General features: G+C 39.9%; 1 protein-coding gene across 2 annotated transcripts in view; it reads left to right on the forward strand.

Moving 5' to 3' along the window:
• The first annotated feature begins 448 nt into the window (after positions 1-448).
• Positions 449-18,683, forward strand: part of STK32B (serine/threonine kinase 32B) — a 157,964-nt gene continuing 139,729 nt past the window's right edge. The window contains exon 1 of one of the 2 annotated variants that reach the window (XM_036382793.2): positions 449-741. In XM_036382793.2, the coding sequence (XP_036238686.1) occupies positions 666-741 (76 nt within the window). In that variant the 5' untranslated portion in view covers positions 449-665. The remainder of the gene's footprint in view (positions 742-18,683) is intronic. The other variant, XM_036382792.2, reaches the window with a different exon arrangement.

Raw genomic sequence — 18,683 nt, forward strand, 5'->3', positions numbered from 1 at the left:
CGTCCCTCCGGGCTGCCGGCGATGAACGCCCCTTCCCAGTCGGGAAGCAAAACAAAAACCACCTGGAGCCAGGGCAATGCTCACCCTCCCGCCTCTGCCGCGCCTCGGGAGCGATGGGCACCCGGTGCTGCCAGCGCGGCCGGGCGGCAGGAGCGGCTCTGCACCCACTGCCTATCAGACACGGCCGCCGGGGGCCGGGCAGGGCAGGGCAGGGCAGGGCAGGGTGCGGGGCCGGCCCCGCTGCCGGGGCAGGAGCGGGGACTCCGCGCTCCCCAGTGGAGGTGTGGGAGGAGGGAAAGCGGAGGAGGGAGGATCCGCGAGGATCCAGGTAGATCCAGCTTTTACCGCTTACCAAAAGCCACCGGCAGCAGGACCTCCGCCTCCTCCCTCCCTCCCCCTCCATCCCTCCCTCCTCCCCTAACTCCGTCCCTCCCTCCCTCCCCTGCCCCTCCGCGATGAGAGAAGGGCCAAGTCGGTCTCTGCCAGCCAGCAGCGGTCTCTGCCAGGGGCAGACGGATCGCTTTCATGTCGCAGGGTGACTGCTAGCCCTGCGGAGCTCCCCCGGCGGGGCCGGGCCGGGCGGGCCGGGCGGGCCGGCGGCGGGCGGGCAGCTGCCCCGCTCCTGGGTGCCGCCGGCGCGCCCCGCGGGATGCTGGCGGCGGGGGATGCGGAGCCGGCCGCGGAATAACATGGGGGGCGGCCACTCCCACAGGGCGCCCGTCTTCGACGAGAATGAGGACGGTGAGTGCGGAGCTGTCCGCGGTACCGAGCCGCGCCTCTCCCGGGGCCGCGGCGGCTCCGGCCGGCCCGCTCCGTGCAGGAGCCGCGGGCGCGGAGCCTCCCTCGGGCTGCCAGCTGCGGGTGCGCTGCCCGGGAGGCAGCGCGGAGCCCGCCTTTGTCCTGCCATCCGCACCGGGAGAGCGGCAGGCTCGAGTCTAGCACATCGCCAGCTGGGCTTTAAGCACATGGCAGGTGGCTTCAAACCCACGTTTATGAATGGGCATCGTGTGTGAGATGGATGCCCACGCTTTTGGTTTTGTTTCTAGTGTCGCTTTGCCCACCTGCCTGTTTTAAATGGTGATGCCTCTCGTACTCTATACTTATTCCATCACCTTTACTTTCTGAAACTTTTTTTTAGCACGTTCTATTACTCTGAGTTTCTACTCCCTACCTAGATAATGTGTCATAAGAAAGTGTATCTTGTAAAGTTTGTGGAAGGCAATGGAAAAGTTTGCCTAAAATGTGGTGTTTCTTTGCTCTTTATGCATTTCAGTGTAATTTTCCAATGTAGAACGTATTTGATCAGAATTATGTGAATGCATTTCAGTTAAAATAATTTTGGGTCTTAAAGCAGAGAGAACACAGCACTCTTAGAGAGCAGATATTTGTATATTAATGTAGAAATGTTTTTAATGTTACTCATGGGATAGATGTTGCTGCCTATCTAGGCAATCGGTGCTTAATTTTGAGGAACTTCCCCAGAAGTTCCCAATATAATTTGTTAAGAAATGATTGTGCCTTAATAAACTCACGTTGGCTTTCTGGGTTTCATAACAAGTCAAAAACATGTATGTTCTGCCCTGTGTATTCAGGGCACATGGAGATATTTGTATTGTTTTCCTAGTAGGGGGGAAATGTCTTAAATGCATGTAGAGTGCTTGAAAGGGTGGCTACATCTTGCATTTCAGATGAGATTACCATTTCATATTCCTTTGCAAAGCGTAATGAGGTGTGGTTTACAACATTCCATTGTTTGTGTGGGGAATGGGACAGATTGTGTACAATTTGTGTGCTGTGGAGCCATAGCAGCCATTTTCTTGTACTGTTAGAAAATTTCAGACCTTTACCATAGGTCATGCTGTGTAAACACACAAGTGGGAAAGAGCCCCCCTCACCTCCCCCCAGGCAAAGTCTCAGCCATGCTCAGTTGGGGCTGTAAACCTTGAGGAAGCTCACTGAGAAATACTCCAGAGTGAAAGCATAAAAAGTTAATCTTGTCCAGACACCCTAAGGTAAAAAGAGACCATACTCCTGCCTTTGAAGACTTCTAATTGGGCTCTCTTGAGTTAGCAGCTTCCATGAATTATTACCACCTTTATTTTTTTTCCCCATGCTACAAAACTGTGGTCAGTTTTTGAACAAAATGAACAAAGTTCAATAGTAAATTATTGCAGAAATGCCTTCATGGCACTTAGTTCTCTTTCTATCCAGAAAGCATTTCTGCAATGCAGCCATTATTAACAGCTAATGAAAAAAGAGCACATGAAGTATTTATGGATTTCAATTAGGCCATTATTTATTCTTTGCATGGTTTTGTTTTATTCTGAGGTGGTTTTCCCCATTATGAATGTTGCTAACATAATCCTTTATTCCTCTTAATATATTTTGCTTGGCACAACCATCTAGTTCAGAAGAGTCCATTGCTTTTGAAACAATAACCAATTTCCAATAGTACTTACAAAATATTATTCAGGATGGCATTTTCCCAAGTACCCAAACAATATGGGGAAATATCTCCTCTTTGAAAATGTATCTGACAGAATTTAATGCAAAATGAAGCTGTTTTTTCATATTCCCACTGGTAGCTATAAAAGTCACCATTTCCCACAACATTGGACTCAATATATAATTAAAAAAAAAAAGCTAATGAAAAGTATAACAAGAGAAAGTGGATTTGTTTCTTGAGATGATATAATTGCTCAAGAATAACAATCAATTCATAGAGAACTGGAACTGTTAGTGTATGAAGATGTAGGAATATTAGAAACTAATCTATTTAGTGTATTGTGTATCATGTCACAGCTGCCTCTTAAAATTATAAAAATGAACAGAAAAAAAAGTATTGCCATTTTATATCCATGCATGTTTATGATGAGTATGGAATAAAACATGAATTTTGGAAGTAAAGGTTTAAAGCAATTTATCTTCACTCTGGAAATCATAGGAAAAAAGTTACTTACTCAGTGCATTAGTTAATAAATAAATATATGGAAATAGTGTATGAAGAGCACCCAGGTGCTGCCTGAGAAGCTTATGGGGTTTCTGTTCCAGAGTTACCTCCTGCTTTCTGATGAGAAGAGGTGTTGATCCCCTGAGTAGATCTAAAAACTGTACGCTGAATGTAGACTCCCCTCCATGCTCAGGGCAATAGAAAAAATATTCTATAGAACCAGAAGCCCGAGCTACATGCTGTTAGTTCCCAGTTATTACAGCCACTACAACACATCATTATCATACACTAATCTTTTTAAAGGCAGTAATGCATACCATTTTTACTAGCTACATTAGTTCTCTGTGTTACATTTTTATTAGAAGGTTCTTCCAGAACTTCACTCTTTGAATGGTTAGAAACATCTGTTTTCGTGACTGGGTTTCTTAACCTACTTACAAAATTTGTGTTTAATTCAAGTTTTTGTTAGTTTAAAAAGCTCTCCCCCTCCAGGATTATTCTGGGGCCTTTGATAGAGAGCAAAAATGTCCCCTCTCACTCTTTGATTTGCAGGGAAACCTTTTCTATTTTTCTATTATTTCTACTGCTTTCTCATTTCCTGTGCCCTGCATCTGTCTGCATCTGAACCTGTCTTGATTTCACATGGATAACCCAAATTATACACAGAATTGTAGCTGAGTTTTCCCCAGGACCATGTGTTGGAAAGAATACATCCTGTTCTCTACTGGAAGTAAGTTCTAGCACAGTCTATAATTACATATGCCCTTTTCATGGACATACCATGTGAATAGTTCTGTCACCCTGGGGTCAGTGCCCTGCTCAGTAATTTCCACTGATCAACTCCAATCCACATTAGAAGATTTGGTGTTCCTATGTACATGGCCTTTTGGAGGACTGAATTTTGGTCCACTTCTATTATTCATAGTCTCAAAGATGATCACTTACTTCTTTCCTTGCAACAGTCTGATTCTTTTTAATACAATGTTTTAAATTATGACCACACTGACCATGTCAGTTATATAGACCACTGAACACTTGTGTTGAGTATTCAGCTGGATTGTATCCAGATTTAATCTTCTTTGCTTTTAACCCCTGCCAGCCTCATATTTCCCTTTTCTAAATGATATTTTTTCCTTTGTTACTGCCATGGTTTAACCCAAGCAGTAACTCACTCAGCCCCTCACAGCCCACTCCCCCCAGGTGGGATGAGGGAGAGAATCAGAAGAACAAAAGTTACATGGGTGGAGGTAAAGACAGTTTAATAGGGACAGCAAAAGCTGTGCACCCAAACAGTGCAAAACAAGGAATTTATTCACTGCTTCCCAGGGGCAGGCAGTGCTCAGCCATAGCCAGGAGAGCAGGGCCCATCACGTGTGATGGTGACAAATGACATTACACTGAATGTTTCCCCCTTCCTTCACCATCCAACTTTACATACTGAGCATGAAGCCATAGGGTGTGGGATATGGTGTGGGATGTGGGATATGGTGTGGGATATCCCTGGGTCAGCTGTCCTGGCTGTGTCCCCTCCCAGCTCCTTGTGCAGCCCCAGCCTCCTCCCTGCTGGGGTGGGATGATGGACAGGAAAGGCCTTGGCTCTGTGAAAGAGCTGCTCAGCAATAGCTAAAATATCCCTGAGCTCTGTTTCCAGCACAAAGCCCAAACACAGCCCCACACTTGCTGCTCTGAGAAAATTAACTCTATTCCAGCCAAAACCAGCACAGCTGCCCACCTTGCCTTTTGTCAGTTTATCCTCACTTTATTCAGCTTTGCTTGTATTTTCTTACATCTCATTCCACTGAAACTGAGAAAAATTAAATTTAAACCAACTCTATTACCTGCAAAATAAGTTTGTCATCAAAGAAAAATGTCTGGTTACTCATGTGCAAAAAGCTTCCGGTAAAACCCTGTTGTATTTATCTAATTTTCTCTTCTTAGCCTAGGTTAAGGCACAACAACAGCTAGGAATAATCCAGGGAACAGAGCCCTTTGTTTGCCTAGACCTTGTACTCTGCCTAAAGATATAGAAAAACATGTTTCATTTCTTGATTTTTATTGCTGTATAGGTTGGATAGAGAACTACATCTGGTGTTGTGCACCATCACTACCCCTTACCAAAGCAAGACCCTTATATGGTGTGGAACTATAACATTTTTTCAAACATATAAGAGGTGCTTTAAGCAAGGTACTAGCACAAATTGTGCAGTCAATTCAGGTAAAAGGAAAACAGGTTTTTTTTGGTTAATACCACTGAAGCAAAGGAACCTGGTTCTCTTTGCCTTGAATATTTCCTATTCCCATAACAACTACCCTCTCCTGAATATGTATATCCAGTGCTACTACCAGGAGAGCAAAGAAGTAAATTTTTCCTCATGTTCAACTCTTCAAAAACAACAATATTCTCACAAGAATGGCAATAGAAGTGTAAGTCTAATATTCACCATTGGTAAATTCTCCTTGCAAATTCTCAGTAAATATCACAAGTAATGGATATATTAGCAATAACCTAGTAACTCTAAAGAGTGTCTTTCATGCTGGATTTGCTTGACTGTGTTCAGTTAAAATTTCAATCATATTCAAAGTGTGAAAATTAAATAGTCAAAAAGAGTAATTTAGAAAAGAGCTGACTCAGGAGAGATATTACTACTATCAAACAAGAATAATGTATTTGCCTACATTGTGGTGGAAGATACAGAGGAAAGGATAAGAAACAAAGTGTTAGAAGCTAGAAGCTGGTCCTGCCAAGTGATATGGCAGTTGTATTTGATTATCTGGGGCTTAAAAAAAATCAGCTTTGCTACAGTTACTTTTAGAAATAAGTATACTGAACTTTTAAAGAGCTTGTTTTTGGTGTACATGACTTTACATTTAAGGTAAATACGTATTTCCAGAGAACCTTCCACTGAGCATCCTGAAGCTGCAGAGCTGGAGCACCCCTCTGTGGAGGTCATTGTGACAGGCTGTGCCTCAGGAGTGTGGTCTTGTCTGTGGGGAATGAGGCACAGCCTTGGCTTATTCTCCATGGCCAGAACCTGATTCTCTGTAGTGCTTATTTATCTACTTCAAGGAAGTGCTCAAGTCCCACTTCCCTGCCTGAGCCACCAGGCTTTGTTCTGCTGCACTGCCACAACTGCAGAGCTCAATGGAAATCTTATGTACTAGAGAATATAGCATCCATCCTCTGGAGTTAAACTTCCAATTTGAAGTTGTAATTTAAAATTGATTTCTACCTCTCCTCTGCAGAAAAGCCTTCAGCTTAAATGAAGGATTTAAAATTGTTGGTGAGTGTCAGAAAACATCATTATTAAATGGCCAGCTGCTGCAAAGACTTGTACTAAAAGCCTAAAACCCAGATAAAGAGCCTAAGAAAAATGCCTGAAATTGGTATGGATTCAGGTAGCTAAATTCTGAGCATAATGGCTGAATTTATGTATAAGTGCAGTAAAAGCTGAAGAACCATAAAGTGACATAGGGAAAAATGACAAACAAGGGTTTTACTTGGAACCAATTTACAGCAATGGTTAGATGTCAAAGTGAGTCAGATTGAGAACAGAGTATGCAGTGTCCAGCTATTGTCAGTGATCTGATGGTGCTCCTCATCCTGCTGGCACACAGCTGTAATGGACAGTGTCTGAGGCAGTCACAGAGCTGCTGCACAACACTCAGATCATGAGGATAATAACACACTCTTTTCAAACTACTTGTTTCATAAGATGCAGCCCTAAAGAACAGCTAAATAAAGGGTTGGAACCTAAATACCTTCTGCTAGAGAGAGCAGCAAACATCATGTGGGATCAATATTTCTGCTGGATTTTTATTTCTTCATGAAAGTTCTGTGGTGTGTTACATTGCATTTTATTTTTTCCCTTGCAAAGATGAATATTCCAGTTCCCTTTAGAACTGAATTGGATAAGAATACCATAATGTGGTTTAAAAACTGCTCAAAGGCAGTTCTGTTGAAAACCACAGCTGTCAAAGACATTATTTTATGCTGAATATCAGTATTTTGGATAGATTAGATACAGACCACTGGATTTTTTAATACTTTGTTTTATGACCGTGTTGAATTTTATACAATTTTGTTTTGCATTCATTGAACTTTAGACAGTAATTCATCATTATGTGTTGTGAAAAACTTCAGAAACCCTCATACCAGTGTCTGTACAATCACAGAGCAAAATAGATCAGTGTTGAGATTTTTTTACAGCATAATATGAGACAGTGGGAGAATAGAGACAGAAAGGAGAGCACAGAAAAATATGATAATTTCAGGTAGCCACAGAGGTACCAAATGCCAAACTGTTGTTGACAGTTTACATGGTCTGTGTCCAAGGAGGTTCAGAAGGAATATTGTGATATTGCAATCACCATCAGCTCTTATCTTCCCGACTTGGGCTTTGGTACAATGCACACAAATAATGTGGACCTCTTCAGGAACTAAATGATAATTGGAGGTGAAGTTTAATACTATATCAGTTTACCTTTTTTACAGGGAACTCTAAAGATGAATCTGGCACTTTCATTTTAGCTTCTTGCTATCTCAAATGAGCTGCATCTCTGTTCCATTTGAATATCCTAAAAAGGTTGTGCAATATCAGATTTACCTCACACTGTTAGGGTTAGAACAAAGATCCTTTCCAGGGACAGCTAAAGTATTTGTCAGTTGTAGTTAACTTTACATCATCCAGATTCAACAAAATCTCTGCCAGCAATATCTTAGAGATGGTCCAGATCAATTTTCAAGATCCTTCCTAACAATATTTACTACATTTCCAAGATTTAGTTCTTCAATGGAAACATCCTTGTCAGGACATCCATCTTAAACAAAGGCACCATGGAAGTCATTGCTGCTGCTTTTGCAGACTTCCAAAGTTTGCAGAAGTGGTTGGCATGACACCTAACTATAAGAGTGTGAAGGAATTTCTTGTTGGCTTCTTATTGAGGAAGTGCTCAGGAGAGGTAATATTTACCCTTGTTGCAATATGTGTTGTGTGGTGTGCCTGGATATCAAGATAGGCTTTTTGTGAGTAAGTAAGTATAAATAATTCAAAGTTAATCAAGCATTGATCAAGGTAAACTTAGAGACTCCTATTCAAGATCAAGGAAAAATCGGATTGTGAAATAAACTCAGAAAACAAGATTATTGTCTCAATCTCAACACCATTGCTTTTACAATCCTTCCTTCACAAATTCAGACATTGTCTCCCATCCCTGTCCACAGCTGTTGCTTGAAGTGAAAAGGCTTTGCTCCTTCAGCTGTGCTGCTGTTGTTTTCTGTGCCTAAGAGCAGACTTTCAGAGAGCTGTGTTCCTTGAAAAGCTGAATGGTGGAAGGGGTGGCAATCTGAGAAGTAAATGTTTGGTTTTATCCCAGGACAAATGGTTTTCAAATGTACAGAGATATTAAACTGACTCTACTGCTCAATATTGGCTTCACTTCCAGTAGAGTCCAAAAGATCTGACAGCTTCTGACAAAACAAGGGAGAACAGAGCTACTTCACCCCACCTGGCTGCAGTGGGACAGACACTGAGCCCTGGACATGAAAGTGAAAGAGTTCCTTGATGTGGATGTGTGAATGTAGGTTACAAGGCCAGCAGTACCTACTAGGGGGCTTTTTGTGAACCTTAGGTACCATACTGTCCAATGAATGAAGTTTAGCCTAGAATCAAATGTTGTACCTGGCTGAATTAGAAAATGGCCAAGAAAATCTTTGGGAAAGAAACATGGTAAGGAATTATGGTCTTGTTCATGGATCCTCAGAGAGCTGCCTCACCAGAACTGTCTTTGTACAGTATTTTCTGAATGTGGGCATAAATCCAAAGAAGGCAGGGTTTTGTTGGCCAAGCACAAGACTCACTCTTTTCTACATTTCCCATTAAAAAAGCAAGCTTGAGAAGGCAGAAGGTGAAACCATCCTGCAGCAAAACCTAGTGGGCAGTGACACCTGTGACTAAGCACTGAAGGGTGGGATAGAGGAAAGAATGTCAAGTTATTTTGGTGGTTTCACAACATTTTGACGTAGCCAGAGTGAGCTGATGGGAAAGGTGTGGAAGAGAAAAGGTTGCTACTGAGATCAATCAATGCAAAGTAAGAATTCTTAGATAGTATTCAATTAAAAAGGAAAACTTCTAGTTCAATCTGCTAGAGGAGCTCCACAGCATCCTGTCAGGGTAAAACATGTGAGGAGAAGGAACAAGAGGTACAGGACACCCACCAAACTCAGCAGGAAAAGCCTGGACCTTTTGGAGGGGGAAGAGCAGCATAGTGAACAATGTGCACATCAGAGGGTGTGATCTCTCTTGAGCACAGTTCCACTTAGTTTCAGGAGCTAAATTGATTACCTTGAATGATATTACTTACTGCCTAATGTAGGCCTATGCTGAACTGTTCCTGATTTGCTGTTGTACTTTTGAACACTGTGTATGTGTGTACATGTAAGCTTCCCTGCAACAGGAAAAAGATTATTATTAAATAAACATGAAAAAATGAAGAGATCAATAAAAGTTATTTTCTTAACTAAATCATACTCTGAGGTTCCTTGGACTCAATCAAAATCCAGCATGAGTAGCAAATACAGGGTCTTAGAAAAAAATAACAGGCAAATGTCTTTTTTTTTCCCCTGTGGTTAAAGAAGAACAAAGTTGGTTTACTTTCTAGGCTACAGTGTCTAATACATTAAATGTTTTGAAGAATAACACTGGTTTTTATTTGGCTGCACTTGATCCCAGGAAACTATTTTCTTTATCAGAAATGTATGTTCAAACCATGTTGTATCTGCAGATGAGCACTGGTGGGGTCCGAGATGCCTCCACCTTCTCGGTACAAGAGGATGTTGAGCATAAATATCAGGACTTAGACCTGATTCTCTTAATACAGTATTTTATGGAACATCCTTGTATTTCATTTTAGAGCCTTAGAAATTAGCATTATACTGTTTAAATTCTACATTACACGTATACAGTACAGTTTTATAGGTAGGCCAATACATACTATTTATGTACTATACTACAGTACTGTACCTTTATAAAAAACACATTTCTGGAGGAAAGAGGAGAGAAAGAAGGCATCTGTTCACTGGTGAGTACTACCAGGCTTTCCCTTTCAGATTCCTCACTTACTAAAATCTGGCAAATAGAATGAAAGCATCGCATGTGACGTGTGTTCAGCTTGTCCTCAAGAAAACCTGAATGTTATACGTTGGTACATTCCCTTAGGCAGTCAGCATTCGCCTCAATATCCATCAACAAGGGTATGAGTAGGGTTGTACTTTGTATGACAGAAATGAGGCCTTCTTTCCTTTTGCTCCTAAATAACTTATTTTCCACTCCAATAATTAGAAGACCTATTTACACGCAGCTGTCTCTCACATGCTCAGTTGGACCTCATCTTTAACTCCTTAATTTCCGCTTTGACTCTCATCAACCTGTATTTTAATAAGGAAATGAAACAGTCTGAATGGAAAGGCTAGGATTTGTGAAGTCATGGACAGATCTGGTTTTAATCACTGAAAACTGGAACTCTACAAAAAGGTGTTTGTAGAAGTCTTAGTTCATCACCTCTCTTCTAAAGACTATCAGCTTTCTGTATTTTCCACCTTGGCAAGGAAAGCTTACAGGAGATTGGGGCCTTATGGACATGGTTTAGTGGTGGACTTGGCAGTGTTAGGTTTATGGTTGAGCTTAAAGATCTTAAATACCTTTTCCAACATAAAAAATATTTTCTGATTCTTTGGTTTCAGTTTATTTTACTGGTAGTATCTCAAGGTTCTTCTTCCAGTTTTGCATATGATTTATTTCTGCTACAACTAATGGAAGATTCTTTATAATCAGTTTTTCTCCTACACCCTTTTTCTATGATTGCTGTCGCAGGTCTTGACACAAAAGTATCAAACACTGTAATGCTTTTGTTCTTAGAAATGTTGTATTGTATTTTCTGATATGGGCATTAAATACAATGTAGACACCTAAGTTTCATTCATCCTGTAATTAAAACAGAGATGTTTTCCTTTTAAATTGAAGGATGCTTCTTAGAAAGCTTCACCAGGGTTGTTGGCAGCTTATTTAAACAGGTTTTTGAGGCTCTAATGATAACTGAACATGGCTGATGACTCTGAAATTTATTTCTCAAATTTTATATTTCCATAAATATTTTCATTATAATATAACAACATAATATGAAACTTTCTGGTTTATATTTCATTAAACGTTTTCTATTTTGGTCTATTTGGAAAAAAGCTGGTTTAGATATATTCATGAAATCTACCCTAGAGTTTGTTTATTTGACTCAAATGATGAATTAAATCAGTACTTTTACCTTCTATCTGTTAATATTTTATTGATTTTGTGTTTATTCCCACTTTCTTTCTTTCTTTCTTTCTTTCTTTCTTTCTTCTTTCTTTCTTTCTTTCTTTCTTTCTTTCTTTCTTTCTTTCTTTCTTTCTTTCTTTCTTTCTTTCTTTCTTTCTTTCTTTTTCTTTAAGAAATAAATATCAATTCTAATTCTTTGAAATTTAGAAACATTTAGGTAAGTTCTATGCCTGATGTACTTTTCTGCCCTGTCACTTTTTTGCTTGGTATGACCCTGAATAAAAGAGCAGTGATTTCATCATTCTATTGTTAACACTGTTCTGTGTGAGAGGGTGCTGCATTTAGTAAGATAAATACACTACAAGGCAATCTGCTGCAGCGGACAAAAAATACTTTCCTTCTTTTTCCTATTTTTGGAGCGATAAGGGAACACCTTCTGTTCCTTATTTAAGATATAAAAATGCAAACTGAGTTAATCCTTCCAGTAATTACTATTTCCTTTTGAGATTGTTCCACCTCCCTTGCTGAGCAATGAGAACTGTTCTTAGCTACCTTGTTGAAACAAAGACGCAATATAATCACAAAACCACTGTCAGCCTCCTGAGTGTCCTTCACACCTCTCTGAAACTATCTTCCACTTCCCCCTGGACTGCTTTCACATTATTTTAGGAAGATTGACTTTGTGCCTTTTGGGGTGAGGTTTAGATAAATCTTTTTCCAAGCTGTAAAGCCTGCAAATGCTTTTGGGGCAATACCACATCTTAAGGACTGTGAACTGCTACACAGAGCTTGAAGTCAAACAACAAGAGATCATCAAAAGATCACTTTGAGAAGTAGGAAAAGTCATTCTCTTAAGCCCAGATCATATTAGACTGTTTTAGTATGTTGAAACTACAGAAATACAATCTTATGAGTGGGGAATTGCTGTAAAACCAAGTTAGCTTTTATTGAGATTGGTTTGGACATAACACGAGGAACAGATTAGCCAGAAGTTTTATGCAGATTCATGAGATTCTTCTTTGCCCTGCCTTTTAATGTGATTTTTCAGTAACTGCATGCCAATTATACCCTTATTGCCACATCTTTTCCTGCCCAGTGACATGCCTTTGAGATCTCTTGCTGCATGTTTTTGTGCTAAGTTATTAAACTAGAGGTTTTTGTATGGTGCAAATAATAATAGCAGATGAAAAGTACTTTAGAAAGAGAAATATTTTTAGTGTGAAATTCTCCATAAAAATCTCAGTATTGAAAGACTTTCTGGAAGGATTTATTGGCCTTTATTGAACAAAATTGTCAGCACTAAGTGCTGTGCAATTTTGCTGGAAAGGAGTCATACTGTAGTTAACACTTGCTGTCGATCCAAATGCCAGCAGGGCAATAATTTTTCTTTTTCTTTTGGATTTAGTGAGCTCTCTGTTGATAACAGGGGAAGAGAGCAGCTACAATAAAGTTGCCTGGGCAACTTCAAAATAGCAAAAAAAAAAAAAAATTACAATCATCCAGTCTATCTTGTCCTTTTTTTTCTTCTTTTTTTTTTTTTAATCATAGTTTGGGAAAAGGACTGGGCATCAGATTCACAGGTGTTGTCTGTGGCTGTGGGAGGCAGGACATCCAAGTGGAGGCAAATTCCAGCTGTTGCTGGGATAACATCTGCTCTCTGAATGGCTTTCACAAGGCTTTTCTGAGAGTGAGGAGAGGTTCTGTCTGCTCTTTAGAAAAGATTGAGTAGTGTGTGGCAGTGCAGACATCATGTTTTCAGTGGTTTCAAGCACTTAGGCTGAGTGCTGCCTTGACTTCAGGTCCTTGATGCTCCCGAGCCAGGAGCCGTCGGTCTGTCCCAGCGGTGTCGGATGAAGCACAGTCATGGATTGTAAAATGCCATAACAGAAGGCAGCCCTTTCACTGTTGTAGCTGTTCATTTCAGAGAAAAGATTGTGGCATTCAGGTTTCTCACTTGTGAGATGCAGAGAATTTTAAGTGCTTCCCTGAGCATACAAATACGTGAGAGTAATTGCAGGCTGCTCTCAGCCCTCTAACCCTCCTCTGCCAGGTAGTTCATACACATCCTGTGATCCACAGACATATGTGGATCAATGACATCCTGAATTTTTGAATGACAGGATGTCCTGGATATTGTAAAGATCTTCCTGAAGCACTGCATTCCAATTTGGAAAAGAAGAATACACGCCAGCAGATCACCCAAGAAAGATTACTGGCAACTGTTGTATACAAAATGTTTCTTCTAGTCTTTAATGATATGATTTCCAGTCCTTTTCACGACCTGTAAATAAAAAAAATAGCCACAATATTTTTTTGCTATGTTGTAAGCTTTCCATTCTGTACTGTGAAGAAGCCAAGGTTGTTTAATATTATTTTCATATATAGCCAGAAGAAGCTCTGTAACATGATTTGCTACTTTATTCTAGTTAAGAAAATATAATATAAATACACATATATTTTAGAGACTATCTCTCTCTTTCTCCCTCTTTTTCTCTATATATACACAGATTTTTTAAATGTACTTTACTCTCATCAAAACAAACCCAGTGTATGCAGTAGGAAACTCTGGAACTGAGTCACCAATATTCATTATTTTCATCTAACATCTATAATTAAACTTATTTGAGGTTCTATTTCTGTGATTATACAGAACTGGTATGGCACATTTAGTGCCACTGAATGTTTTAGGCACTAAGCCTTCTGCTACATTGAGCAATTTTATCCTCTGCAGCTCACTATTTGTTTGTGCTTTGCACCTAATAACTTCTGTGGTTAAAATTAGAACTTGTGTTCTCTACATTAATATCTATCAGCTCCCCACCCTGCTTGCCAAGTGAATAGTTTTATTTTTGCCTGCTGTGGGATGATATGAGGTAAATCTGAATTGTAGCTTAGAGTCTACTGACCTTCTGCTGTTAATGCCAACACCCAGCCATAACCTGGGAATTGTGGCTGGTCTGAAGTCCTCCTCCTCTCCTTAGTCACCTCTGTACCAGCTCACCTGACGGGGATTTGGTTTGTTTCCCAAGTGTATCTATGTTTGCTTTGCTTGAAGTCTTTAATATTTCACTTCAGTTGTGGTTTTAATCTCAGATGCCAACAAAATACCTCACACCTCCTTGCTCACTGTGCCCCCCTTCTCAGCTGGATAGAGAGGACAATCAGAATAAGGTAAAACATGTGGGTTAAGATAAGAATATAATTGAAATAAAGTAAATTATAATAATGACGATAGCAATAATAATAAACAACACTATAATAAATATAAAGAAGAAAATTAACTCTATTCCAGCTGAAACAAGGACAACTCCTAATCTTAGCAGTGGGCAGATAAGATAAAGTGCCTGCTTTCTTTATTCATATTTACTACTTTCTTCAGTGAACAGTCCTATCAGCTTTGGTGTAATTGCTTGTGGAGTGTAAATAGGCATACTTATAAATAACTTGTAAATAAGTGTACAAGGATTTCCCAGAGGTAAGAAGCACAATGATGAGAGAATAAATCACCAGCACCAAGTAAAAAAACTTCTACAGTTAGATCGTCATTTTCTGTACAGCAGTCAGCCCATTTTTTTGTCTCCATAGAAAAATTACACATTCCATTATCAAATGGAATGTGTAATTATTATTATATTTATTATTATTATATTATATTTATAATTTTAATTATTACTATATTTATCTGTAAACTCTGAGATGAAGAAATATGCCTTGCACTGAAATTATAGAAGTTTTTGTGAATTAAATATAGCTGTTATAATCAGTTTTTTCCCCTAACCTTTCTATACCACCCTGAATAGAAACAACCACAAAAAAGTGATGTATACAAAGGTGTTAATGATGATTAATAGGGCAGGACATCACTTCATCTGAAGCTGGAAAAAATTGATCATATTTGATCAACAATAATTTAGTCTGGAGCATATAGGTAAAAAAAAAAACCTTCTGTGAGACCTGCTTTCCTCCAAAATGGCAGAGAAGGTGGAATGATTCTTATGCAAGTAGATGATTCACACAGAGAAATATTATGAACCCTAGCTAGAATCAAAAAGAAGCCTCTTCCTGGCTCCAGATAACTCTAAAAATCAGAACTGCCAAGATGAGTTCAGGTCAGTGCCTTTACAACCTCAGAGGCTGGGATTTGAGGTTCCACCTCTAAAATAGATTTTATTTTTCTAAGAAATATAACTTAGCCTGAAATACTTGCAACACCTACAAATAAAATGCAACTTGGGCCCTGAAGTACATAGTGAAAGTCATTTAACTGCAGAGGATGGGTAACCTATGGGTAGGCTAACAGATGGAATTAATGGAGGAGGTCAGCCCTCTTAAAAGTGTGCTGTGTCTTTTATTTAAACAGCCAATAGAAATCTGGCCAGTTTAAGAGGTATCTAGTGTCTGCTGGACTCTGAGGTGCTACTCTGTGGTCAGCCAGTAATGGAATAATTGAAATTTTCTTTAATTCTCCTCTACTGGAGATCTGGCCCTTCAATGTACTCACTAGGTGTGCTGTGTATTTAATTAAATACTGCATTTTTCCATGATGAGGAGCAGCTTTTCCTGTTCCCAATCCCCATTGTACCCACAGCTAATGCCTGTGCAACCCCACTGCCTGCAGCTGGATCCCCCAGGCAGGCCCAGGCTGTAGCTGGGATGTGCCACAGCAGCTGGAGCAGGCAGGGACGCTCCAGGCACACCTGCTGCCAGTCACAACTGGTGTTGTTTATTTGAAGCCCACGGTGATGGTTTTGGTGTAAAATCACTAAATGGGAGGCAATCCCAATTGAAATGGGAATAATTCTGATCTTTAGTGTCCTTACCCACCCCAAGTGTTTAATTTGTAGTTGTGGTTAAAAATAGAAGAGATATTTTTTCAATATTCAGCTCTAGAGAGAGACTCCTCATGTCTTGGGTTCTGAATTCATAAGAAAAAGAGAACAACTCATACTGTCTCTGGGTGTTTGAGTAAAATCTTCTTCACATGGGTCCCCAGCCTCCCACTAACACAGCACCAAGACTCATTTTGATCTGCAAGAACAATGCCTTCAGAGCCACTGCCCTGAGGAGCGGAGAGAAAAGAGGTTTATTCACTTCTTCTGGCATGTTTGGAATTACAGAGACCTTTGCATGGATAAGATTGATGGATGTCTCACTGAGGATTTTGTTGTTAACTTAATTTAAAGAATTTTCCTTCACCTGGGGATCATTCTGATAAATTTTATTGCAGGATAAAACAGTTTGGTACACTGATATTTGACATTTTATTCCCATAGCAACTTCCCTCAGAGAGCCTTCCAGTTCAGTTATTAATGAGGTTATTTTCATAGAAACTCTCAGGGAGGAGTGAATATTCCCACTTTCCAGCTGAAAAAGATGCTTCATAGTCCATTATGTGTATCCTGATCTCACAGGGAAGTCTATTACAGTAAAGGGAAATTTAGATTTTCTATATTGTAGCAATAGATTTTCTCAAGGAGTATCTTTTCTGCTGCTTATACCTGTCAACCTGTTTCTCCTTGCAATGATTTCAGAGATTGTTTTTGTCAGCTCATCCATAAGAGAACAACATGGTCGATCAGAATCTCTTTTCTCAACAAAAAAGGTGCTACATTTTATCACTTAACAGGGGTCTTACATTTTATGTTGGAGCAGGTCCTGAAACTTTTCTCCTTAGTTTCAATGTCAATGTCTTTTGAAAGAGCTATGAAAAGCATGGAGACTCTCAGAGGCTTCCCTGCTATTCACTGGCTGTGATAAGGGCCAGGACATCAATCCAGCTGTTCCTTGGCGACTTCTGATGTTTCCAGTGGTGCTGCTAAGTTAACAGCTTCTCTGCACCAAATCCCTGTCCTGTCACAAAACAAAACTGTTTTGATGGCAACAAAAAGGGATCTTTAATTGACACTTTCGCTGGTCTAAAAAATAATTCACTCTTGTGGGTTTATAATAGTAAAATTTTGTAAATTGCTGGTTATAGTAGGATACATGGATGAGAAGTTCCAATTACTTTCCACTGAGCCAAATGAGTCAATGAAAAGAAACCTTTCTACTGGAAAATAGGTTACTTGAATGCTATAGCTAACAGAACACAGAAGCAGCCAAAAGAGCTCTGTTATGACAAGCTAACCTCTGGTCATACTGAAGATTTGACACTGCCTGAGTAAATCCTGTTTGTTTCTGTGTGACAGTGAGGTCAGGGCTATGGACTCTGTTGGCCAATGCATCAAACCTTATTATAACCTAATAATTCCAGTTATTCATGTCACTTAGCTGCAGTGCCAGCCTAAATAGAGAGAGAATCATGTCCTTCATAGAATCATAGAATGGTGTGGCCATTTTCACTGGCCAGCTCCAGTGACCAGTCACACTGAATCCTGTGCACAAGAAGTGAACATACCTGCCATGCTGTGTGCTGCTTACAGCTACTAGCAAATCTTTTCTGACTTCAGAAAAGTGTTAACCAGGCTCTGGTCATTTCCAGACATCAATATCAGTTATTTAGCAAAGGTGAGGATTGTTACCTTATTTCAGTCCATCCAGAGGAACATCTGACCTCTCATGACATTTTTCATAGCACTGAGTTATACACCAATATGTAAAATCCCTGATCAGCTGCTGCAGGCTTTTCACAACAACCTAGTGCTATTTGCTCTTTGCTGAAAAAGAGTCATAGATTTGATACTCCAAATTCCTTTTGCTTTTCTGTTAAATCTAATAGTAAAAGCCTATGTATTTGAAGTCCAATTGTTTTGGGTTTTTTTTAGCTCAACTTATGGATGTTTAACCAGACATCATAACAGAAGATAATGAGATGTTAAAAAGGTCTGCTTTAAAATTACATTTCTGAAGGATTACAGCAAACTGACCCACACAATCAAGATCATCTGGGCTGACAGCCTATCACAAATATTCAAATTCTCATTCTCAGTCCATGGTATCACATTATCAGACTGACCAGATCAGTGACCCTCCACCTTCACTGGCATGGAAGTAATATTAAAAGAGTGTTATTAGTGGTTGCCCTGCACAGGGTCAGCTCTGCACAGATCTCTCTTCTTAGTCACAGTCTGAGTCTTTCCCAATTTGTGCCTTCGCTATATGCTAGTTCTATCCCCTTCTGAACTTGCCTTTCAATTGATGACATCCTGGGACAGGAATTATTATAAATTTAATTGACTTTTTGCAGTGTTATCCTCCATTCATGCTTGCCTCTGTTGTATTTTGTCTCTTTTTCCTTTTAAGCCATCTCAGCTGCTGCTGGTTTAAATCTGAAGTATTTGTCAAGGGAGCTTCACCTTGGTAATTGCCTGTACCATTAGTCATCCTCAGGATTTCTGAAGATCCTGCATTATCCCCCAAAAAAGACAATTAAAACACATCATTGCCTGTGCTAATTTTTTTGCAGCTGACATCATCAGTGGTGACGT

The sequence above is a fragment of the Molothrus ater genome, chromosome 4, assembly GCF_012460135.2.
Source record: "Molothrus ater isolate BHLD 08-10-18 breed brown headed cowbird chromosome 4, BPBGC_Mater_1.1, whole genome shotgun sequence".
Taxonomy (NCBI): Eukaryota; Metazoa; Chordata; class Aves; order Passeriformes; family Icteridae; genus Molothrus; species Molothrus ater.